The following is a 25940-nucleotide window of genomic DNA, read 5'->3' as shown; positions in this document are numbered from 1 at the left end:
TCAGTAGTTGTTTAAATGAAATGAAGAATCTGTAGATGGCTATGTCTCTTGTAATACAATGATATATGGGGCAAATTTAGACGCCTAATACACTATATCTGTTGTTGCAGAATGAACATATTGACAGTTCTAATATAGAATTTTGAGCATGCCTATCGTTTCAAAAGAGTTGATTCTGCGACTGCCTTATCTAAAATGATACATTTCAAGAAATCTCTTTTTGAGAGGCTGCCCTTGTCTTTCAGGTACTTTCTGTTTTTTGACTGGTTCGGTGAGCTAGCTTTTTTAGACAGAGGGGATACAGATCGTTGCAGTGATCTAGGGTCCAAATCTATGTCATCTGCAGTGATCTCACTCCTGCACCAACTGCACCAAAGTGCGCCAAATCAGATTTACTGCACCATTCTGATAATATCAACGAAAATTGCGCCAAACTGTGCCAAAGTTAGATTTGGGAGCGTCTATCACCAGCAATAGTCACACCAGCGCGTCAAAACATGTGCATCTTGTTCTCGGGGCCACTAAAGTCATAATCACGTGTCTAAAGTTATTCCGCTGAATTAACAGTGGTCGCACATGCGTTCTAAGTAATCCACAATGTTTAGTGCCGATGCAACTTCTGTTGTGCAAGTCCGTTTAATGGTGAAACGAGCTTTTCACAGGGGCTCGGGAGGTCTATTCCAATCTGTATCGTGAAACTGTGGCGGTGATTCATCGGCGCGCATTGTCCGTTCCAGAAACGCTGCTAATAGCTCGTCTGAAGAGTTGCGTGGCATCTAATTAAAGCAATTTTCACTAACAACTATACGCATACACGCTGCCACAATTTGTGTCGCATCTTTTTCTGGGCATCGTGCCAGCTCTAATTTCCCGTGCTTCGAGTCCACAGAACATGTGCCCGGTGGTAACGTGTTAACACTTTTCCTTTAATATACCTTATTCATGGATCTTCATTCAGAAGATCATTTTCGTAATCCTTCCACCAGCACATCTGCATTTGTAATCGTTATTGCGCAAAAGCTCCTAAAACATTCTGTCATTTCAGACTCGAGATTTCTAGGGTCTGTATTCAAAATTTTTGCATTCTTTTTTTTAATGTCATCTCATTATTAAAAGCATGCTTCCTGGTTGGAGCAGCCTGAATTTAGTTGTAATACGCGCAGCTTTCAATAGAAAAGCTATCGCTCACGGCTCTGGGAATGGAAGGCCTACGGTGAAGCGGCTACGCCTTGTTACGCGTCCGCCTCTTGCTTTCTAAGGTCAATAGCTAACGGTTAAAAATATAAACATCAGATCATCGCAATCATTGCTCCGTGTTTTTTTTGGGGGGGGGGGGGGGGGTTGGTAGGAGGAGGCAGAAGCTGCATCGCTTGAAAAATGCATTCGCGAACGTGCTATTTCGAGGCCTCTAAATGAGACTTGCTCATTAACTTTCATTGCTACTGCAACTTATGCTTTGCGTTTAGGTAACTGACAGTGCGAAAACCGCTTCGGCAAGTGGAGTGATCATTGTCCCTTCAGCCAGCGTTCATCTGAGTTTTGCGACGTCATGTCCAAAAGATACTATTTTCTGGTTTCAATTAGGCTCTTAGCAATGAATGCGATATCAACAGTCTGTTCGCATTGAGAGTATAAAATAGAAGAGTATAACAGCCGTCTTTAATGCCTGCCAAATTAGCGTGAGTGCCAGTGACCACACCCAAAGTTCATAACAATGTCACTGCCGTCTTTCACTGCTTATGTATACGTATCTATATACTATATGAAAACTTTAAAAAGAAAAAAAAAGGCCTCCCGCGCTCGGCGCCCAGCTCGTGACGATGCGCTGACGCGCGCTTATCTCCTACGCGTACTTTGCCCCGCGAATGGGGGGGGGGTAGATTCTTGTGCACACATGCTTATCCTTCAGTGGGGAGAATCGTGCGCCTTCGGCTTTCACCGGAATGATTTTTTTGTTTCCAGGCCCAACACAAAGGTCACTTTGCTGGCTGCACAGGCCCCGTTTGCAAAAAGAGCGCGCTTTTCATAGACAGCGAAGTACAGTGGACTCTCAATAAACGAAACTCACTTAAACAAAAATGTCTCATTAACGAAACTAAATGGGCTCATATGGCTGGATTTGTATGTGTTGAGCAGTAAAATTCATCGTTTAATCGAAAGAGTGCTTATTGGTCACCGCCGGTTAAACGGCACTAGCTCTAAACACAGCATAGACTCGTTCAGGCCAAAGGTAGTCTCACAACCATGGCAACACCTCGAGCAACGCCTCCTAGAAAAATTATGCATGGAACGTGACCCGCGACTGCGCTGCTCTACCCTCTGATTTTACCCTCCCTCTTCGGCACGGAGGTGAGGGTAAAACGAGGCGAGGGTACCCTCCCCCTCCGGCACAGGGCGAGGTGAAGGTCAGAGAGCCCCCAGCCTTGCCCCAGTTGCCCATTGCCCCAGAGCAGAGCACATGTGACACTTCTTTTACATCACATAGTCTGTGCATTCGTGCCTCTTGCACAGACTATGCTGGACGCAAAGCGCGTTTGGACGGTACGCTGGTGAGCGTCTCTTGCAGACCGAATCCATGCAGTGCCAGTCATAACAGCCTGCCAATTGTAGCATATCTTTGTGATAGTTTTTCGCCGTATGTTATTTCAACGCCTTTTGTTATTGCGGAGCCGTCACTCCACCCAATTTAAGCTGCAATGCAGTGCTGTTGTGAACCTGGCTGTTCTTTTAGTCACCGACGAAACCAACCGGGAGTTTCCTTTTATGAAGTGTCAGCCGCGATCCCTTTGCGTGATAAGTGGATGCAAGCAATATTAAGTGGCATCTTTCCCAGCACTGCAATCAAGGAGCACTCCGTGGTATGCAGCCTGCACTTTCATGCAAGTGACTTCAAGTGAGACTTTACCAGGCACTTACTCAAGCCTGGTGCAGTGCCTAGTGTGTTCAGTGGACCAACGCCAAGCCTCGCTCGAAACATCGAGAGTATGACAGTGGCCAGTGTGTCCACGAGCACGTCGTTCCCAACAGTACAGTGTGAACTCTCCCCGTGACCAACTCAACTAGCCAACGCGATGACAAATCTGTCCACAAGAGCACCAGTGTCAATCGGTGGACTGGTGGCACCCGTTCCAAAACCAAGCCTGACTCAAGGCATTACAAAAAAGTGCAAGCGTACTCCTTCAAGCGCTTCATTGTCACAGGAGCAAGAAAATTCATCTGAAGGGCCATCTGTATCTCCAGACAGTGATGACAGCGGTGAAGGACGTGACTTGGAAAAGAATATCGTCTAACCGCATTAAGTAGAAGCGGATCTCGCAGCTGAGACCGTAGATGTGTTTAATTTGACACCAACGGGATTGTTGCACGCGAAACGTTTGCTCAGTACACATACTTTGTTTAAGCTGTACCCCTCAACGTACTTTATTTATTTATTTATTTATACAAGTACCTCACGGGTTCCACGAGGGAACATTGCGTGAGGGGGGGGTACATTTTGATTTTCAAAGAGCGATGAAAATATATACATATGCAAAAGTCTGGCTGCGTAAAAATAGAAAAGAACGAAAGAAGCAGCAAACAATAACATTATATAATTCGGAACGATAATACGCAAGTATACAATACAAAATTGTGAAATATTTTTCTATAAAAGCCAAAAAGCACTTGGCTGCGCAAAAAAGATACAGATGAGAAAAATAGCAAACAATAACGTTATACAATTCCAAACGATACAACATAACTATATAATACAAGAAGCGTTACAGTGTTAGAGGCGACCGCGTTAAGAATCAGAAACTAGCAGGAGTACAATAGGTAAGGCGCACACAACTAGAGTTCAAGAGGCAGTTTTTCAAGCAAGCCTCTAAAGATCTCGGTTTCTTTCACGTTTGCTATATTTTCAGGAAGATTGTTCCAGAGTACAATGGCACGTGGTAATGAAGATGAATTATAGGCGTTAGTGTGCCCGTATAGACGCTGAAAACTGAGGTTATGCTGCAAACGACGGGAATATCGATGAGGTTTGAGAAGTGGCAAGAAAAAACTGTGCTTGCTGTTGATGATTCTGTGCAACAGACATAAAAGAGAAATGTTTCTGCGGGAGGCGAGAGAGGAAAGAGAGAGCGACTGCTTGATTTTAGTTACACTAGAATGCCTGCTGTAGTTACCGGTGATAAAGCGAGCAGCGCGGTTTTGAACCGATTCCAGGCTTCGGGATAGATAATCTTGGTCAGGTGACCATATAGAAGAAGCGTATTCGAGTTTAGGGCGCACGAGTGTTTGGTAAGCGAGCTTGCGTGTGGTAGGAGGTGCATCACGAAGGTTGCGTTTTAGGTAACCAAGCGTTCGTGACGCGTCAGCAGTAATCTTGTTGATATGACTAGCCCAAGAAAGGTTCGATGCCAGATGGATGCCTAGATACTTATAAGATGAAGTAGGTCTTAGAGGGCTACCATCAAGGAAATACTGAAATGTTGAGAGTGAGCGCTTTCGAGTGAAGGTCATTTGATTGCACTTATCAACGTTTAATGACATTTGCCAATCTGAGCACCATGTGGTTACACGATCAAGGTCTTGCTGCAGAGCTGTATGATCTGATGGTGAAGTGATTTTGCGATAGATTATGCAGTCGTCCGCGAAGAGGCGAATTGATGACGTGATTTCTGAGGGAAGATCATTGATAAAAATTAAAAATAACAAAGGGCCAATAACGCTCCCCTGAGGGACACCAGATGTCACCTCCGAGAGAGGGGAAGACATGTTATCAATTACAGTACACTGTTTGCGAAAACACAGGAAGTTCCTAATCCAAGAGACTGTAAGTGAATCTAAGTTCAGAGATGATACTTTAGCTATTAAACGACAATGTGCAACGCGGTCAAATGCCTTAGAAAAGTCGATGAATATGCTGTCTGTTGGTAAATTTTCATCCATATTGTTAAAGATCTCATGCGTGAATTCGATAAGCTGTGTATCACAGGAAAGTCCTTTGCGGAAGCCGTGCTGATTTTTAAAAAAGTATTGGTTTTGTTCTAAGTGTGATGCAACATGTGAAGAAATAATGTGCTCAAGTAGCTTACATGGGATGCTCGTTAAGGATATGGGACGATAATTACTGGGCAGGCATTTGTCCCCGGATTTGAAGACCGGAATGACCTTAGCGATTTTCCAGTCATATGGAATCTCGCCAGTTTGTAACGATTGCTGAAAGATGTGACCGAGAATGGTACTAGACGGAACAACGGTATGCTTTAAGATTTTAGAGTTTATGCCGTCGACACCTGAACATGTGGACGTCTTGAGATTTGTAATTAGGGAAGAGATACCTGCAGGATTAATCTCTATAGGATCCATAAAACGATACTGAAATGTAGGTGGCAGAGGCATGTTAGTGTAATTTTCTTTCGTAAAAACTGAAGTGAAGTAATTATTAAACACCACTGGGCAAGATTCAGGAGAGACCGTAACACCGGCACTGTTCAAAATCGTGATACGAGTGTTAGAGCGTGTGGGGGCGATTGATTTCCAGAATTTCTTAGGGTCGTTTTTTAAAAGTGACTGTAGGTCATGTGAAAAGAACTTGTGTTTCGCCTGACGCACAGCATGACAATAAACCTTATCAGAATCACGATGCTTCGCCCATGCTACCGAAGATTGCAATAACTTTGCCTTACTGAAAAGACGCTTCTTTTTATTTCGAAGGGTGCGAAGTGTACGGGTAAACCATGGTTTAGATGTATTTACGCGAATTGTCAAGCGAGGGATATGTTCATGCACCAGGCTCAACAATTTTTCTTTATAAAGGCACCAATTTTCGTTGACTGAGCGGTTGAAGAAAGAGGCCATAAATGAGTGAGAGAAGTCAACTAAACTCTGATTTATGGATTGATAATCACCTCTTTTATAATCAAGTATTGGCCTTGGAGAGACATAAGGCTTGGATGCAGGTAAGCTAATAGATACCTGAATGAGACGGTGGTCACTGAGACCATCTAGATATAAGGTTGATGTAGCTTTTTCAGGAGCTGACGATAGAAGCAGGTCAAGAATGTTGTGTTGGCGCGTGGGTTGGTCAATTAATTGAACAAAAGAGAAGTCAAGGGTTAGATCGAGGAACTCTCTGGAATTGCGTGAGAGGGAAGTTAGATTGGACCAGTCAATTTCAGGGTAGTTGAAATCGCCCAAGAGGAAAACGTCAGCTTTAGGAAACTTAGAGCGCAAATTTGTCAAGTTGTCGTGCAAATCTGTAACAAAACTTTCCGAGCAATCTGGCGGCCTGTAACATACTCCGAAAATTGTTTTGGATGCATGTGATGAGGAGCACACCCAAACAATTTCCAACCGTGACGGAATGTCAATCACAAAAGATGTGATATGACTTTTTATGGCAATAAGTACCCCCCCACCAGCTCTACCTATCCTATCTTTTCTGAAAATATGGAAATCAGATGAGTCAAGCAAAACTTCACTATCTGAGATATTAGGGTTTAGCCAAGTTTCCGTAAGCAGCAAGATATCGCAGTTGCTGTTTTCAAGATAAGAGCACAACTCAGTACGCTTTGAAATAATACTGCGTATGTTGGTGTATGATAAAGTGAAGTTCTTGTACGGAATGGGATCAGCATGTGGCAGGAAATTGTTTGCAAGTGTGTGCGTAGCCGACCTACGCGCGAGCTATTGCGATGCAGGTGTTATTTTGTCATTGATTGCGTCGTACACGTAAGTAACGTTATCGATTCGCAGTTTATCGACTGAAAGCTTGAAAGGCACGTTTTTAGCTTTTCCAAATTCTAACAACTTTTTCCTAGCAAACCGTGTTTGCGGAGCAAAATCCTCACGGATGGCAAAGAGCGTGCCCTTCAGTTTGTGGCCCATTTCCATGATGCTGTGCTTGTCTTTAAAGAAAGCGAACTTTGTGATGATCGGTCTGCACTTATCAGAGTTGTATCTTCCAAGCCTGTGGGCTCTTTCAACTTGCGAGGATTGAAGTGTTATGCCAAGGTGCTCCGAACATAATTGAATAACTTTCTGTTCGGATGAGAACCAGGACTCAGACGGTTCGTCAGGTAGGCCAAAGAAAAGCAGGTTAGAACGTCGTAACCTGTTCTCGGCATCTTCACATCGCGATTCAATAGCCTTTATTTTTTCGCATATGTTGACGCCGGAAATTTGTGACAAGGAAGTCGATGAACCATCATTTTGCTTTAAAGCCATAACGTCCACCTCCACGGCATGCATCCGGGAGGATATCTGCTTTAGTTCGTCATCAACAGATGTCTGCCAAAGTTTCAGGGCGCGCAGATCATTCAGTATTTCTTCTTGTCTGGAATCTATCCTCTGGACAGTGGCCAGGACGGTAGTTAGAACTTCGTTTGTGTTAGGACCGGGATTAGATTCAACGTCACCGGATAGCAATAAAAGCAGGCTATTGGTATACATGCGAAACCAATTCTTACAGCGTTCAAACATAAGGAACAGTTCACTTGGGCACGACACCATAAGAAAGCAACGATTGCTGCTGCGGGGACAGCAAGAGCGGTCTAAATAACTAACCTGTAAGAGCAGACAGGGTAAGCGCTCCATTCCGGAACCGGTGTCGTGCCCCAAGCAAGCCTCTTCGGGAAAATGCTTATATGCGGTGCCTCCCCCGAAGATAGTGGCGTTGATTATCGTAGTCGATGACCATGGTTGCTGGTGTAGGAACTGATGATTATCCACTCCTGGCGGTATCGTCGAATGCACTGGTATTTCCACGGAGCATGAAGTGACGCCGCACAGAAAGGCGGCATCAGGCAGCACGTCTGGAGTAGAAATCAGCAGGAAAGCCTGTAAGAGCAGACAGGGTAAGCGCTCCATTCCGGAACCGGTGTCGTGCCCCAAGCAAGCCTCTTCGGGAAAATGCTTATATGCGGTGCCTCCCCCGAAGATAGTGGCGTTGATTATCGTAGTCGATGACCATGGTTGCTGGTGTAGGAACTGATGATTATCCACACCTGGCGGTATCGTCGAATGCACTGGTATTTCCACGGAGCATGAAGTGACGCCGCACAGAAAGGCGGCATTAGGCAGCACGTCTGGAGTAGAAATCAGCAGGAAAGCCTGTAAGAGCAGACAGGGTAAGCGCTCCATTCCGGAACCGGTGTCGTGCCCCAAGCAAGCCTCTTCGGGAAAATGCTTATATGCGGTGCCTCCCCCGAAGATAGTGGCGTTGATTATCGTAGTCGATGACCATGGTTGCTGGTGTAGGAACTGATGATTATCCACTCCTGGCGGTATCGTCGAATGCACTGGTATTTCCACGGAGCATGAAGTGACGCCGCACAGAAAGGCGGCATCAGGCAGCACGTCTGGAGTAGAAATCAGCAGGAAAGCCTGTAAGAGCAGACAGGGTAAGCGCTCCATTCCGGAACCGGTGTCGTGCCCCCGGAAAGCCTGTAAGAGCAGACAGGGTAAGCGCTCCATTCCGGAACCGGTGTCGTGCCCCCTTCGTCCAGCGCAAGCGATGGCACCAGAAAGAATGGGCACTGAAAGCAAGAATTGAAAGACTGAGCAAAACAGTGAATTCCTGCTAATAGTAACTGCTCATGCTAAAGGAAGCCACACACGTGAGCGCATTTCTGGAAGTCACGTCCGACGCTGAGAAGGAATATGCCAAGGCTCTCCTGATTGTTGGTCAGGTCAGTTACCAAAAGAAAAAGTCTCAGTGGTCAGAAACTATGCTGAGGCATAGCATCATCTTGAGAAATTTGTCGACGAAGTCGTACGAATATTTGCATTCACAAGACCTCCTGAGATTGCCATGCAATAGGACCCTGCAAAAGTATGTCAGCGCGGTTTCAGGGGAAATTGGCTTTAGTCAGCTAGTTCATTGCCGCTTTGAAACCAAATTATCGGCCTTTGAAACACCACAGTCTAAAGCTTCTTCACTGATTGATTAAATGAGAATACACCAGAAGTTACAGAATCATCAATAACGGGTTGCATTCATTGGTGACATGGACTTGGGCGCTTAGCTGCAACACCTTGTTGACAACTCTCAGAATAAGTGCCTGGTAAACTCTGTCCTCTGCTTTTTGCTATGTGGCCTCCACGGTCGATACAAGATACCTGTAAGGTATTTTTTCACGAAGGAGTGTACAGGGGAGCAATTGGCAAAAGTCACCCGCCATGTGATACAAAAAACATCGGAGATCGGCTTTGATGTAGTCCGGGTGTTAACGGACGACCTTATGATTAACGTGAGAGCAATGGAAGTTCTGTGTGATGGGCCACTGCTTGTACGCACACCGCACCCCACGGATGCCATGAAGAACATATTCCTTGCTTTCTATCAGAGCCATGTAATAAAAACTGTTACATCCCAGTTTTTGGCAAAGGACATAGACAGAGAACAAGAAATATCAACAGTGTACCTAAATAAGATCTACAAAATACAAGAGAACTAAACAGGAAAGCCAATAAGGTTTCTTTCAAGAAAACTCTTTTATCCTTCAAATATTAAAAAGATGAGCATTAAACTAGCCGTGGCCGTTGCTGTCAGACGCGATGATTGCAGTCTTAAATTATTTTAAAGAGCAGGCAAGGCACACTACCGATGTTAAGTTCACATCAGCAGGTCCTTCGATCCAATCCCTGGAGATGATGCAAAGATGGCTCAGTTTAATGGACGTAAGCAATTGCCAGCAGTACGTTTACTACAACAACACTGATTGCCGTCCATTCACAAATGCAGATGACCTAAGACTCGATCGGCTGGAACTCGCTTTCATTGCATGTGTAGAAAACCTGAGGTATGCAAGCAAAACTAAAAACTTTTCAGAAAAGAAACCTGTCATGCCCTACTTTTCACAACGCAATCAAGTGTTGCCTGCATACGATACCTGTTGACTGAGAAAAATTTCAAGTTTGTTCTGACTCGGAAGATGTCAAGTGACCCTATTAAACCCATGTTCGTATTCCTGAGGCAGAGTGTAGGTTGTGACGATGCCTTGGACGTCAGGAGCACAATATGTAGCCTCGAAAAAATGCTGAAAAGAGGAATCATAGCTGCTTCTAATAACAGCAACGTGCAGAACTCGGTGACATTCTCGTCGACGCAGCTTCTGCCAATTCAGCAGGCACGCCGTAAGAGCACGCCCACCGCAGCTGATCTTATTTTGAACACAGCAGCAATGCATCTAAGGGAACATTTGCTGACAGACAAGCCGATTTTCTCGAACCCCGACGTTGCCAGCCTGGCAATGATCATAGCTTTCATTGTTCGCTCTGCAAGCGAGCACATTGCCTGTGCTGAGTGCATAGCTATGCTTCAAGTACCAAACAGCAGTGCTCCAAATCTTGGCCTCATAAAGCACCTAGACCGTGGCGGCCTTTACTATCCGACGCAAGAACTTGTCATTATCCTTATAGGCATGTTGAGATTTGTGGACTACGTACTTTCGCAACAAAGGTCAGTCAAGAAGCCTCTACACGTATGCATTAAGAGGTTGGTACAAAAGCTCGTGAACCTGCCCGTGTTGAGCTGCAGCAACACCGATTCAGACCATCGCTAAGTTCTGCTGGAGGTGATCACACAAAAGTTCATCAAGCCACTTTTTGCTAACTATTCCTAAGGAAAAACCGATATGATGACTACTGAGAAGTTTCTTCAGAAAAAGCCCCTTTCAAGAAAAATCCTCAAATTGCAGCTCGTACAGTCCCCACAGTACTCGGGACATCGTGCCGCAGTGCCTTCCTCCTGTACAAAAATGCATGTAATATCACGAATTGGCATGGGCCGTGTGTGTCTCAGCGGAGTATGCGATACATGTGCACGATGCTAGCACAGAACCATTCTAAGAACAGTTTTTTTTTACTGGGCGCTTAAAGTGTGTAGTTTTGCTTCACCTGTTTGGTTTTGTTGTTTCTGTGTTTTTTTCACCTTATGCCCAGTTGAAGTTCTCAGGGTATATGTGTTTACATTTGTGCCTTTCTTTCTTTCTCCTTCACTTGGAGTTATTTTGCGCCACTAATGAATAATTGTACTTCCTAGCACGTCGGAAAGTGGAGAAGCTTAAAACACATTCACGTGCCTACAAGCAAACAGTTGGGTCTCTTTCTGCCAGAAAAGTATGTGTGACACTCACATTTTCCACGCACTATCTATATTGTCCATCAACATACAGTATGCTCATCTTAATTGCAATAAGCTAATCTCACACATTTGTCAAAAATTTCATGACTTACACCACGTAGCGCAGCAAGCTGAATATGCTGCATTCTGCCCCGTTTAGGCTTTCCACAATGCAATTTGCTGGCTGGGGGGTGGGGGGGAGAAACGTCATTTTGAAAGTGACCTCGCCAGCGCAATTCATTGTTACAGTTAAGTTAGAAAGCATTCGCATGTCATATACCATGCCCATTTCGGAGTGCAGCAATTTAGGTAAACCAAACGTCTACGATGCCTTCAGTATGAAAAGTCGAGGCCGAGACTGGCCCAGTCAAGGTGCTTTTGGTTCACTGAGAGATGACACACTTTTTAGGGCGGCTTATAAAAGGTTTTTCGTGCGATCATGCCAATTCCCCCCCCCCCCCTGCCTCTGGAAAGAAACACACAAAAAAAAGAATGCTGCTGTGCTTATGTGCCTGCGTAAGTGCATCTTGCGAGTTGTCTTACGGGGCTTCTTGTCACTGTTTGGTTTTTTGTAATAGATAATTGTTCTGCAAAGCTGCAGATAGGTTTCAGCGTGTTGAACGCAGCATCCTCTGCTCTTCGGCGGCACCCCTGGCAGATTGGCTGCTCCAGGAAATGATATTGGCTGCACTGGGGTTATCACGTGACCAGGCGGTACGGAGGCGAGCGCTCTCACACGGCACCTGGTCAAAACGTGTGGCAGGGAGCTCCTTAGGGGAAAAAAAGCGACATTCCAGGCATAATTTTTCTAGGAGGCATTGCCTCGAAACAAGCTAATACAGTAGCCATTTTCACTTGTGGTGGCTGTGGGAGCCGAGTCGGCGAGTCATTGTGTGTCAGGCCTATTTGTGCAGCTAAGTGCGGTAGATCATGGTGTTATTTCAGCCAGATGGAAAGGAAGTGGCAGCACCACGCACTCTCGCTTGAAAAAAAGCTCCGAATTCTTCAAGAGCTCGATCGAAGCGGCCTGCCCAAGACCGAGGTGGCGAACAAATACGACATCTCGAAATCGACGCTGTCGCGTATCTGAAAAGACAGATAAAAGATTGAAGGCACTGTAAAGAACGGGACCTTTACATCCAAATGGCTACTGATGCGAACAACGCCTCATGAACAACTACAAAAACTTCTTTTTTCATGGTTCAAGCTAGCACGGAGTTCCAATTTGCCCATAAACGGGCCGATTCTCGAGCAGACAGCTCGAGAGATTGCCATGCAAATGGGTGTTGAGAACTTCGTCCTAAGCGAGGGATGGCTCAGCCGCTTCAAAACACGCCATGGCTTAGTCTTCAAAGCATTCTCAGGTGAGAGTGGGGCAGTCAACAGGGGCATTTGCACCGACTGGCAACAGGGGCGGTTTAAGGAAATTTTGATGACCTTTGATCTACGAGACGTCTTCACCATTAATGAGATGGGTCTTATTTATAAGGCGCTTTCATCAAAGATTATCACCTTCAAAGGCGAAGTCTGTAGTGGAGGAAAATGGAGTAAAGAATGCATCACTGTGCTGGTAAGTGCAAACATGGCATGAGATGAGAAATTGAAGCTGTTGGTAATAGGAAAATTAAGGCATCCACATTGTTTCAAAGGCGTTCGACACCTTCCCGTTGCGTATGTGAACGGAAGAGGGTGGATGACCATGGCCATTTTGGAAAACTGGCTACGGGAGGAAGACGCAAGGTTTACGAGGCAAGGAAGGAAGGTTGTCTTCATTGTGGATAATTGCCCAGCCCATGGGTCAGGTTGAAAGACCCCAAGCCATCACTCTGGAGTTCTTGCCAGCCAATGCAATGACAGGGATCCAGCCGATGGATCAAGGAGTTATTCAGAACATTAAAGTTCATTACCGCAGACAATTGCTTCATCGAATGCTGCTTTGTGCAGACAGCGGGAAATGCTACAGCATACATTTATTGGCAGCCATCCACATTTTGGCTCATGCCTGGGAGCTAGTGAAGGCAACAACAATACACAGATGCTTTCATCATGCTGGCTTTCAAGTGCAAGAAGCAGTACCTGATGAAGGAGATAGCCCTGCTGATGCCGACATTGAGGCAGTATTCAGTGAGGTCATGCCCTCTGCCCCTTTCACGCTGCAGAATTACAAATCAATTGATGAAAATATTCGTACCTGTCATGAGAAGACTGTCAAGGAAATGATTGCCGAAGTGCAAGATGAAAATCAACCTTCCAGCAATGAATGTGATGAAAATATTGCCAGTGCAGTGGGGCCGCTGGACCAATCAGCTCAAGAGGCTATTGAACTTTTGTAGCGCTATTTTGAGCATGAGGCTTGTCTAGAATTTTCGGCTAGTTTGCCAGGCATGGGTGCGTACCTAGTGAAAAAACAACTCAAGCTTGCCAAACAAACCACCTTTCACTTCTTTTTTCTCCTACTCATCCCCATGAGTAAGGTGAGGTTTGTACAATTTGAATAAAGGTTTTTATTCACTAATTAGGTATACTTTGTTTAAATGAAACTTCTGGTAAATGGAACAGTTTTATGGATCCCCTTCGAGTTCCGTTTAAGATTAGTCGACTGTATAACTGGGACACTTGTTAATTTGCACTCATCTGTACTTGTGACTACGTTTCTGGGTATCGTTTTTGTTTAAACAGTGCATAAAGTGTCGAACAGTAAACGTTGTTCGCTCACTCTCGTCGTGTGTATGTTGTTTTTGTGCGTCATTTGTGCGTGAGCAGCGTGCTGCACATTTCGATCTGTTGCCGTTTTCAGCATTACATTCGAAGTTGTTGCTATCGAATTTATTGCTTCGCCCTTGCGGAGAAACTGTCACTTTTTTATCTCTGCTTTAGCTGCATTCGTCATCCCAGCTCGCGCACTTTTGCCCACTTGTAAAACACACGATGCGTAGGGGGATGTTATCGATTGGGATATTACTGACTGGGAAAAAGACGCTTGAAAAGCACATGAAAAAACGCAGACAGAGAAGAACGGGGCAGGGGCTAACTTTCAAGAATGTTTATTCCAGAAAAAAGGTAACCATATATCAGGCGTTCTTTTTTTCTAAAACAACTAAATACACTTTAACTGAAACTGACAGAAATGCACTTTTTTTCTCTTCACAAAATGGTCAGGCCCGCTGAAACAACTTTTTTCAAATGTGTCCCTTGTCGCGTGGTTAGTGCTGCGAAGGGGCACAGGCACGCAAGAGCTGACTCGCACAAGCTGGCTCCCCGGACAATACTGCGTTCTCCGCTTTTATTGGGACCGACATATATTGACATACACAGAAGGCACAGGGGGCACCACGCTCCTGTGGCAGCCTAATCAATGCACTGAAAGATGGCGACCTCTACGTCTCCCTTATTGAATCGAAGTATTAAACGTCTGTTGGGAGGATGAAGGAAGCCTCACGCAAAGTTTCACGAATTCGAACGGCGTGGCAGAACAATACATCGGCTGTAACATGTTCGCGTTAAACTGGTCAAACTGATGTCCCTGGCCACAGGAGACCGTTGCGCTGGCTGCCTCGAGCGGGTTGTTGATTCAGCGAGGTCAGCAGGCTGAGGTTCCCGAGCGGGAACATGCTGCGGTGGTGGTTGTTGTGCAGCTCTCTGGGGTGGTTCTTCTGTATCGGTAGCAGGTGTAAAAGGCACTAGGCGACGAAAGTTGCATTGCAGGACTCCACTTCGCTCTGTCTCGACCACGTAGCTTTGTGGCCTTTGCCCTGGACTGAGGACTGTACCTTGCACTTTCTCGGGTCGCACCCAGACACGCTGACCAGTTTGGAGCGGTGGCAGGTCTCGTGCTCCGTAATGTAGGATGTTGAAGTTGTCTGTCTGCTTTCGCTTGTAAGCTGCATCCTTAGTGCCGACGTCTTTCCCTGACGGCCAGTTGGGACATAGCTTGGATTCTTGTTTCGGGACCTTGGTTCTGAGTTGGCGTCTCATTAACAGCTGGGCTGGGCTGAAGCCATCAACCCCTGAAGTATCCCGATAACTGAGCCGAGCCAGATGAGGGTCGCTCGACTTGGGGAACAGGTCCTTGACAGTACAAACCATCTTGACAGCCTCTCGGTTGGGTTGAGCGTAGTGTAGACTACTGGTCGCATGTTTGAAGAGTACGACGCTGCAAATGATGGAAATTCTTGTGACGAGAACGGTGGGCCATTGTCTGACCTGACCTCTTGCAGGATTTCGTGTCTAGCAGAGATGCTTTTGAGAGCATCGATGACTGCCTGAGCTGCCGTGCTTCTCAGGGTAACCACCTCAGAGAACCTTGAGTAATATTCCACCACCAGGATGAATGTCTAGCCATTGAGGTGGAATAAATTTATTCCTATAAATTCCCAGGGACGTCCAGATAGAGCCGTGGAGACCAGGGGCTCAGCAAGGTTCACGCAGGTGGAGATGCACTGTTCGCCATTGGTGATGAGACAGGCGATGTCTGCAAAGATGCCCGGCCACCAAACCAATTCTCGAGCTAGGGCTTTGGTCCTGTTGATGCCCTGATGACCTTTGTGCAAGAGTGTCAAGACCGCAGGCCGAGGGGATGATGGGATGACTATACGGGGGCCTTTGAGCGAAACACCATCGTAGACTGAGAGCTCATCTACCACAGAGGCGTACTTGGAAGGATGCAGTGGTATCTTTGACTTCTGTGGCCAACCCTGCTGGCAGAAGGAAATGAGAGCCTTGCACTCTCCATCAGACTTTTGTGCCTGTCGTATGTCCTCGTGGCTCAGTGACAAGACATCCGACATGCAGCCGACGACTTGCGCTGCGTGCGTAGAGTTCCACTGTGTTGAAGGAAGTGAGTGCCTTGATGATTCGAGACAAGGTATCGGCTGTCGCTAGCAGTTTTCCCAGCACGTGTAGCAAGTGAAATGGATATTGCATTGTCTTGAGTCGTAGTCTCTGAACACGAGGCGGCAACATGTCCAGCTCCATCTTGCCCACGAGTGAAATGAGCGGCAGGTGGTCACTCTCGACGTTGAAGTTGATGCCACAGATGAACATGTCAAATTTTTTAATAGCTCATGTCGTTGCCAAGGTTTCTTTTTTGGTCTGGCTGTAACAATGTTCTGTTTCAGTCAGCCGTCTCAAAGGGAACGTGACTGGGCGGAGCTCTCCCGAGGGTTGCATCTGTAGCAAGACTGCACCAATTCCGAATGAGCTGCCGTTTGCAGACACTGTAGTGGCATGCGACGGATGGTGCTTAGCCATGCACCTGTCTGATGTCAAGAGTGCTTTAATTTTCTCGGATGCAGCCTTTTACTCATGCTGCCACACCCAACTTGCGGACTTACCCAATAAAACTCTGATGGGTGCTGTGGCATTCGAAATGTGTGGTAAAAATCTGGCGAGGTGGTTCGCCATTCCCAGCAGTCTCCTAACGTCGTTGACGTCAGTTAGAGCTTCCATGGCTTTGACTGCTTCGATCCTGCTTGGATCTATCCTGATGCCTTCTGCTGAGATGACAATTTTGAGGAAGGAGACCTCAGATACCCCAAAACGACATTTGTCCTGGTTCAGTGTGATGCCTGCTTTTGCAAGGCAGGACAGCATCTAGCTCAGTCTAGCGTCATGCTCTTAGCAGGTGCGTTCAAAAACAAGGATGTCATCTATCATACTGGCGACTCCATCTTCGCCCTCCAGGATTCTCGACATCTGTTTTTGGAAGTATTCGGGCGCGGAGGTGATGCCAAAGGGGAGCCGGCAAAAGCAGTAGCGGGCATATGGTGTAATAAACATCGTGAGCTCTTGGGAATCAGCCGAGAGCTTAACCTGGTGGAAGCTTGCAGTGGCATCGAGCTTTGAAAAAACTGTTGTGTCACCAAGGAGGCCAAGGACTTGCTCCACAGTTGATAGAATATGACATTCACGGAGGACAACTTTGTTCAGTTTCATCAAGTCAACGCTCAGCCGGTAGGAACCATCGTCTTTCCGTATGACGACGAGACTGGAGCAGCATGGTGTAGGCTTTTCGACCCTGCGAATCAGAATCACGCCGGCGCTTTCCGATTTGTCCAGCTCACAGCAGATGATCTCTAGCAACAGGATAGGAATCCTGCAGGAGACACTTAACGAGAAGGGCACGGCATCGGCTTTCAGCCGAATAAAAAACTCGTCTTTCAGAGTGCCTTGTACTTTGAAGACCTCGGCGCGCAGCTTTGCCTTTGGAGTCTTGAGTTCGGCAAGCAACTTTACTACTTGTAGGGCTTGCAGCACAGGTAGTTCGAGAAAAGGTACAGTGAGAGACTGTAAGACGTAGAGGCACTGGCAACTTGTTTTTTTGTGCCACCGAAGTCGTGCCGGATACGAGCCTAGCACACCAAGTGGCTGTTCTCTCGGGCCGGTGAGCAAGCTGTCGACTTGGTTGAGCTTGGCGGGTAGCACAGGGAAGTCACTGGGCACGGCAGATACTTCGGCACCGAAGTTTACCTTGAACTGTGCTGTGTAGTTGTCAACAGTAACGTCGACAAGTTTCGCCGTGGCACGTGCTAATGGAGCCGAGCTTGTTCTGCTTGTACTTCCTCGAGCGGCACACTTGAGCCTTTTTTTTTGCAAGAGTTGCAGGTGGAGCGTCGAGCTGGACAGTTCGAACGTCGGTGAGGGGCACGACCACAGAATTCACATGTGGATGGCTCGCGGGCGTGCTCTGCTTGCGGCTGCCACACAGTAGGCTTAGCTCCGGAACGACGAGAGGCGAGCATGTCCGATTTTGCAGCGTCGAGGTTGAGCTCACACGAGTTCTCAGTGCAGTTCTGGGAATACTTTTTTTAATCGGCGTCTTCGGATTGACGGGCCTGAGTCCATGCCTCCTTGAGCGTCAGCTTCAGGTTTCAGCACAGCTGGTACGAGAGGTGGGAGTCGCGGAGGCCGACAACGAACCGGTCACGTACGAGCCTTTCCTCGGTGGCAGCTGATTGAAAGTTACAGCGGTTCACCATCCTACACAGCTCTGTGTAGTACATATCAACGCCTTTGTACGGCAGCTGGACTTGCAGTTAAACTATGACGACTCATATAGCTTGTTGCCCGGGTGCACTAAAGAAGCGAGCGGCAACGACTTTGTATGAGGCAAGTGACAGGGCGTCGAGCGAAAAAGTCTCGAGGAGCCGGTGCGCGTCCAGGCCTATGCGTCCGGGCCCAGTAACGAGCGTACCTGCACGTCTTCCGACACTTTTGTGAGCCGTGAAACCACCGCGGAGTCTTTATAGCAGCGGCGTCATGTCACCCATGTTGCCGAGTTTGCATAGTCAAACGGATCTGGTGGCTGGAGGTTGATGCTGTACAGTTGCCGCAGTTGCGGCCGCTGGCTTGTCTCGTTGAGGGACATCATGTTGCCGTTCAGTCATGGCAGGGCCTAAGGCTGGGGGCATTGTTCGTTTGCTATCCCACTTCTGACACAATGTCGTGTGGTTAGTGCCGCGAAGGGGCACGGGCACACAAGAACCGACACGCACAAGTTGGCTCCCCCAGACAAAACTGCGTTCCCCGCCTTTATTGAGACGGACATATATAGACATACACAGAAGGCACAGGGGGCGCCACGCTCCAGTGGCAGCCTAATCAAAGCACTGAAAAGTGGCGAGCTCTATATCTTTTTCCTCTAAATATAAGAAATCTTTATTGTGAATAAAATCTACATAGCCTAGCATCATCAGTTTTCAGGAGTGAAGTTTTTATTTGGCTGATATATATAGAATTCAACATTTCTATTGGGCATGAACTAGCTCGTAAAATAAGTTCAAAAGGATTCGAATGCACTGTATAGCAATATTTTCTGATAGATTTAATGTCAATCTTAGTGCCTCCGTCAGTGCCATGCTTTGTCGCATGGGGGTAATGGAAATTACTGGACTTGAAAAACGAGTGGTCCTTCTTGGCAAAAGGGACACTATTCTGGACTGTTATAAGTTGTCTTGTTCTTGGCATTTATCGTAGGCCTTGAAAAGTGTTCTATTTTGTTTTAGGCTGTCTTCTTTCAGACCACATCTTCCTTGGGGAAGAGGTAGATGCCAAATATCTTCACTTCATGCATATTTCAAATATACCGTGTTGGAGTGAACAGAGGACATGATACTCTATAGCGCTAAAGTCAAAAAGAATCACTAAGAGGCAAAACAAAAAAAACTGGGAAAGTCAGCCTCTTACATTCTATAATCAAGCTTTGTCATTAAACATCGTGAGTTTCAATCTTGCCCTATAAAAACCAGTGGAATGTGAACACCATAAGCAACTAGAAGACGAATGAAACATTTTGAGTGAGCCCATTTTCGTTCTTTCAGTCATGTTACTTTGCACAATGCTGATTTAATGAATATGGCTCAGTTTGATTTAGAGAATTGGAGTACTTGGCTCATTTTTTATTAGAAACTGCTTTTTTAAGTTCATGTTACGATGAAAAAATTGCTCCATTTAATTAAAACTGTTCTAGGAGTTGAAGATACTTAGGCATGCTTTACGTTCCCGTGAAATTCAGCCTAAATTTGGTTCCTGCATTTGGCTTTTTTTGAAAAAAAAAAATGTCTTATATATAGGCAACATAGTTTTTCAATTTTCAATTATAATGATCGCACGTATTTTGCCAATTCACATATCTTTACGTAGATAGGCTAATTCCTTACGTGAAAGGGCAGTCGACAGTTTAGAAAAGTTATCTGCCAGCCTATCAATCATTTCAGCCTCGATTACTTCGCCGGTCAGCTGACCAAGCTGGCACCAACAACTCATGAAAAAGCAGCATTCACATAGTATAGACATCATCACTTGCACTGTCACTTGAATTACTGCAATGCCTGCAGCAGGCATCGAGCAACCCCCCACTTCCCTTTTTTTCTGACGCTGTAGCAGTGTTTCTTTGAACGTTCATTTACGCACGGCCCACTTTTACCCAGATAATTCTTGCCACGTGTCAACGGAAGTTTGTACACAACTGTGTCATTGTACTCTATAAAACTATTTTTATGCTTTGTTTTACATTCCTGCTTGTTCGATGAGGCAGGTCTGGTTAGTCTGCACATACTCTGCGATTTGTGGGAGCAGGGAACACGACTTTTATGTTTGCTCGTGGTCCTATTCTCTCTAGTCGGTGTGATAACCCTTAGATATAAGGTAGGACTGTCACTTTTCTTGTATCAGCTGGGAGCTGGCTGCTGAGAGGTGGTCTCAACCAAACCTGCCTCATCAGAATAAAAAGGATGCTATTGTTTGCCTCCTGTCGCAGGAGCATGGCTCAGTGCCTTTAGGAATAGGGAGGAGGAAGTAGATTTGATAGGAAGAAGAGAAAAAAAGAAACGTTACAGGCATGGCAAGAGAGTATTTTCAGCACAGTCGGTAGTAAAAGCCATAAAGCAGAGAGATCCGCAGAAGCTCAAAGCTTAAAAAAGGCTTGAAGGGCTTGCATCTTCGAATGGGTGGGAAAAAAGATGTTCTCTGCAGGGCAGGAGCAAATTACATGCTCAAGCGTTTCGTCGTCGCCACATATTTGGCACTCGGACAATGAAGATCGACCCATGAAATACATAAGTGCCGTAGGTCAGGCGCTGCCAGTACAGAGGCAAACTGACAACCACTGTTCACATCAGTTCAGGCTGGAGGGGGGGGGGGGGGGGGCGGCAGTGACTTCCTGCTTGCCACCCGCGTGTCAGGGTGGGCCGTTGGTAGGAGCAATCACAGTTGTTGCTGGGAGTAAACTGACTGAGCTACTGCCTTGGTGACTGGGGTGGTGCCGTGGTATGATGCCTAGGTGGCAGTGGCGGCCTCTTTGTTGCCAGCTATGCCAATATGCTAGGGAACCCGGTGGAAGGACAGATGCACACCACTAGCCTTTTCGCTGTTACTTTGGCGTGCAGCAATACCAAAAGGAAGCCTGCTTGGTCTGGTTGGAGTAGCGCTTGTAGGGCTGGCTGGTAGTGAAACCAGCCTATTCATCTGTAGTGGAGTTGGTATGGAAGGGAAGGCAGCACCGGATGGTTGTCCCAGTTGAAAGTATAACACAGGCTGCCATGGAGCTGTCCCGAACAGAGCCATTCGCGAACACCAATATAGCAGTCCGCGACAGGCTGCCAAGACTTATTTGGAAGCCTGTTTTGAAGTTTTTCCACCACTTGCTGGTGGAGCTCGCTCACCGGTGTGCACCTTTTGCTAAGGTTTCCCAGCCCTAAATGTACATCGAGAGGCTGCTGGTGAGATGGAGGGGGCTGGATAGGACAGGGAGGCTTAGTCACCAGTTCTTCATAGAGTGCACATATCTGTGCCATTCGTGAAACTGGTCGACTCTGTAATCTTTGAACGAAGGCAGCGCCTCCAGGGGAGTTTCACCATGGCGCCTGGTGGAGCTCACACGCCATTGTTCCCCTTTTGCTGAGGTTTTTCAGTCCTAAATGCATGTTGAAAGGCTGCAGTGGAAAAAGCCGAATAGGGCATGAAAAGCCGAATAGGGCATGGAACCTCGAGCCCTAGTTCTTCATAGAGAGCGCAGATTTCTGCCTTTTGTGATGCTGATTGGTAGTCTCCGAAGGAAGGCAGTTCTCCCAGTGGCCCTGTGAAGACGATCCACATGATTTAGTGCATGTCTCAGCATAAGGGGTAACAGAGACCAAGTTTGTGCCTTTGCCAACGTTGCTGCCACAAGCAACTGGCGTGGGAGTCCCTTGAGGCATTGAACTGCCGTGTGGTGCCAGCTGCATCATGAGCAGTATGTAAGTTTGTGCTGCCGTTACAGCCCCCACACAGCCCATACGAAACGAATGACCATGTCTTGGCGCACCACTAAGGCAGCTGCGTTGATTCAACACTTTCATTTATCATCATTAATTATTGCCATTATGAGCACGTTATTCTTGTTATTCAATACTTTCATCATCACCGTTATATCATCATTAAAGGTCTATTTACTTGCCCATAAGTCTGTAGATGCCCATGGACCATAGATCTTACTTGTCCATAAGCTAGAGCAATGAAAATTTTCGCTCTAAATATAGGCAGGTCTGAGTGGGATTTCAACCGAGGAGGACGCAAGTTTTTTTGCCCTCCCATTCTTTTGTTCATAGCAGCTCTGCACTTAATGAAAGGCCATCGCAAGAAAGTGAACCAGCAGGAAGCCATCCCAGCAACATTGGCATAGTCATTGGGGCCCATACAGCAGGAGCAGTAGCCGCCGAAGCCGGCACGCTCCAAAAAGAAAAACTTGCCTCAGGAGAAAGGGCTCTGGCACCCTCTTTCAGGCTGTGAGAGAATGAAATGTGCAAACCGGCTTTTCCTTCTCGCCTGCTACTGTCCTAGCTTCATGCGAAGGACTCCCTCCTTGTAGCAACAGCATCTCTCTTCTCCTAACTCCATCGACCGCCAAGCAAATGGCGCCCTTCCTAAGTGCGCGCATGCATGCAAGCACTTCACCGTGCTCTCATTGGAGCCACCAAGATCTCCAAGCCTGCGGATATTTAATGCCGAAAAACCAAGTGGCCAGGATTATCTTTCGACCTGTCGGGAAAAAGGCCAACTTCCTGGCTGTGTCGAAGGACTCGGTCGCTGCATTTTTCTCGGGATTTCTAACTGCCCGATGCATTCCGGTGAATTTCAAACACAACCTACTTGCAGTTGACACGCACCCCACTGCCGTTCTAACCGCCCTGCTGCAGGTCGGGATAATCTGCGAGATAGAAGTCTGGTCCAAGCAACTGGATCTCAACAACTGTGTTGGCATGATCTTCTGAGTGGACCCGTTCATACCATTTGAGGACCTAGCCATTAACATTGCTTCACCAGTGCCACTTGCTTCCGGTGTTTGTAGAGACAAATGCCTCACACTCACCTATCCATTGACCACCATTCCCCCTGACATCCTGCTGTACGCCCCACCTGTCAATGCCAGCCCCGGCCCCTAAAGTGTTCCCACTGCAGCCGCTACGGGAACACAAAAGCCACTTGCTCGCAAGACGAATGGTGCCTGTGCTGCAGGGTCAAGCACTCCCCAGGACCATGTGCAGCTGAACAACTGTGCAGCATCAACTGTAACGGAAAAAATACCCGCATATCCACGTAGTGAATCACAATGAAGGAGCCTGCTCTAGAGGTTAGATACGGTAAACCATGAATCTTCTTTACATATGCTCAATCATCATCATATAAAGACGTGACACGAGAGTTTGTTGTGGTGTGATTGTATATACATACACGTTATATACACAGTTTTTTTTTTTTTTTGAAGAGCCACGCCACACGCTCTAATGCCTGCACACAAGCATGTTATACCATCTGCTGTTTTGGCCAGCCATTCCCCTATGCATCCGTTGTCTTGTCGCCATTTTGGCATCTCATTATGGCACGCTCTTTGTGGTTCATTATTTGGCCCTTACTGACAATGCAACAAGACCTCAGTGGTTCGTGGCAAGTCACTGCGTGACAAGTTCTTTCTTGGTTCGTTCACACGTGTGTTTTCTCAATGCATTGTTTTTCTCTAAGAGACCTAGAAAACATGTTTTGCTCTAGCTTTGATTTTTTTACTTTTTTACAGAAGGAATGGCAGCTATGTAAAATAAAATTAAATATTTGGGACCATACAGGGTGATGAAGTAAGATTGTCAGTTACCGATTCATTTTCAAAACAATTATATTTTATTATTTCACTAGAGACAGTCGAGGATTTTCAATGCATTTTACTTGTTTTAGAAAAACTCAGCCTGAAAAAATGAACTGCCAAGTAAACACTGACCTTCCAAATTAAGTGTGAACGAAAAGTTGCCTTTATGAACCACCTGTCAGATTGCCACGAAGGTGCTAAGTTCACATCACTAAAGTGGCTACTGAATGAAAAATTTATTTACAGTGTTAGCCTGCAAAGCTATTTAGTTCTGGACATGTCTTAATTAATTGCTATCAATTAAATTGCATTCACATGAGCATAAGGCTTTGACTCACTGCAGCAGGACACCCAGTTACAAACGTCTGCACTGAACTGCCTGGAGGTGGTGCTACCTTATGCACAGATTTTGGCTGATATGGGTGAGTTGTACTCTGCCACTGCATCATTTCTGACATGCACTCTTGTTTCTTGGAAAATCTTTGCTTTTATATGTACGTCTATCTTAGTCATGCCCTTTGATGACACAGTCTGTGTAAATGTTTTGTAAACTCACTTATGTGGTTAGGTTTTATATCAGACGATGGTAGATTAAGTTAAGTTTGAAAGTTGCAGGTTTAGTTTCTGCAGGCGGTGAATTGTATTTTCGTGCCATTTACTCTTTTCACACCTCCCATTTACTCATCTTCAGTTTACCTGGAATCACAGTTTTACTCATGCCTATTTAAGCGTATTCCATAGCTGTGTCATTTATACACTGTTTGAGTATTTATTGATCAGAGGCACAAATTACGTAAGGGGGTGCTTTGGCCACCTCTTTTAGGGAAGTTCTTAGTAAACATTTTTTATGTTGTCATCACTTTAAAAAAATTGTCTCACTAGTTTGAGAGCACTCGCAACATCGCAGTAGAACTCTGTTGTTACGTTCCTCACTGCTGCATTTTCTCAGCTGTTATGTTGTCTTTCTTCGTTCCCGGCATAGCTCCCATAGAATCCCATGTATTGCGAACCCCGCTGTTACGTCACAACTGTGAGAACGTTCTTGCTCGACGCCTCGCGTCCAAGTCTGCCGAACCCGCCAGGGCGCTGCCATTTTTATTTGACGTTTGACAGTCTTCGCTTGGCTTGGCTGCGGAACAGGCTGCAAAAAGCCACAGGCAAGTTGGAGAGCCCACCCCTAGATGGCCTTTTGTGAAAAATGCTATCACCATCATCACTGTGCTTGCAATGAAAGTTTCACTACGGAATATTTACTCAGAAGTAATAATAATATTTACTCAGAAATAAGTAATATTTACTCAGAAACTTTTGGAGCCCTTAAGAGTTAACCTTTGGGAAACACTTGTGCTCAACACTGTAGATGCAATCAGGATAGCATTTGACGATATATATCCCAAGAATGCAAAAAATTTACCATATCAGTATATAAATGGCATTTTGGAAGATCATTTGGCCAATCTAGAAACATCCATGGTGATAGCGACTAACGCTTCAGTTTATGAAGAGAAGGCTGGCGTAGGAATTGTATCATTCTCTCTAGATTGGGCTTTTTCAATTCGATTACCCGACTTTACACCTATTTACCAAGCTGAACTACTGGCAATAGTCCTTGCATTGCGCAAAGTGCCGCAAGATATATCAGCGGTTATTGTTCTAACAGACTGTCTCTCGGTCTGTACTGCCTTAATCTCACCAAATTTTTCGCGTACCTTAGAAACTTTCTACTCGCTCATTCCTACACATGTGCGACTCGTCCGACTAGTTTGGGTATCAGGCCATAGAGGTTTAGCTCTGAAAGAGCATGCAGATGCACTAGCTGTATCTTCCCTTGATTGTCCTGTTTTACCTATTTTGCCTACTTCGGAATATATCACAGCAGCACCCTTTGAAAAACGCACAACGGCCAATAACTTTGCAAAATCTCCTTTGTTTGTATCAGACTTCCCACAGCTAAAGTTCCCTTGGAAGAACAAGTGGTGTTCATCAAGAAAGGAAGAAATAGTGATTACCAGGCTGCGTTGTCGAGTCCCCTCATTGAACTTTTACCTTCACAGGTCGGGTCTGGCACAGTCACCTTTGTGCCTTTATTGTAATGAGAGAGAATCTTTGGAGCACTTCTTTTTGTCATGCCAAAAATTCAAAACTCAAAGGGAAAATCTACTAGAAGAACCCCTACGAAAGTTGGGCTTAAACTTGACACTTCCGGTGATTCTTTCA

General features: G+C 46.0%; 1 protein-coding gene across 10 annotated transcripts in view; it reads left to right on the top strand.

Annotated features, from left to right (window-relative positions):
* Positions 1-25940, top strand: part of LOC119160784 (uncharacterized) — a 708235-nt gene that overhangs the window by 631877 nt on the left and 50418 nt on the right. For 7 of the 10 annotated variants that reach the window (XM_075880899.1, XM_075880897.1, XM_075880895.1 and 4 more), the window contains one exon: positions 24067-24145. The exons of 2 other annotated variants lie outside the window; for them this stretch is intronic. In XM_075880899.1, coding sequence (XP_075737014.1) covers positions 24067-24145 — 79 coding nt within the window. The remainder of the gene's footprint in view (positions 1-24066; positions 24146-25940) is intronic. One more of the 10 variants, XM_075880896.1, reaches the window with a different exon arrangement.

The sequence above is a fragment of the Rhipicephalus microplus genome, chromosome X (assembly GCF_043290135.1).
Source record: "Rhipicephalus microplus isolate Deutch F79 chromosome X, USDA_Rmic, whole genome shotgun sequence".
NCBI lineage: Eukaryota > Metazoa > Arthropoda > Arachnida > Ixodida > Ixodidae > Rhipicephalus > Rhipicephalus microplus.
Note: the sequence above shows the minus strand (reverse complement) of the source record. Positions and strands in the feature narration are given on the sequence as shown.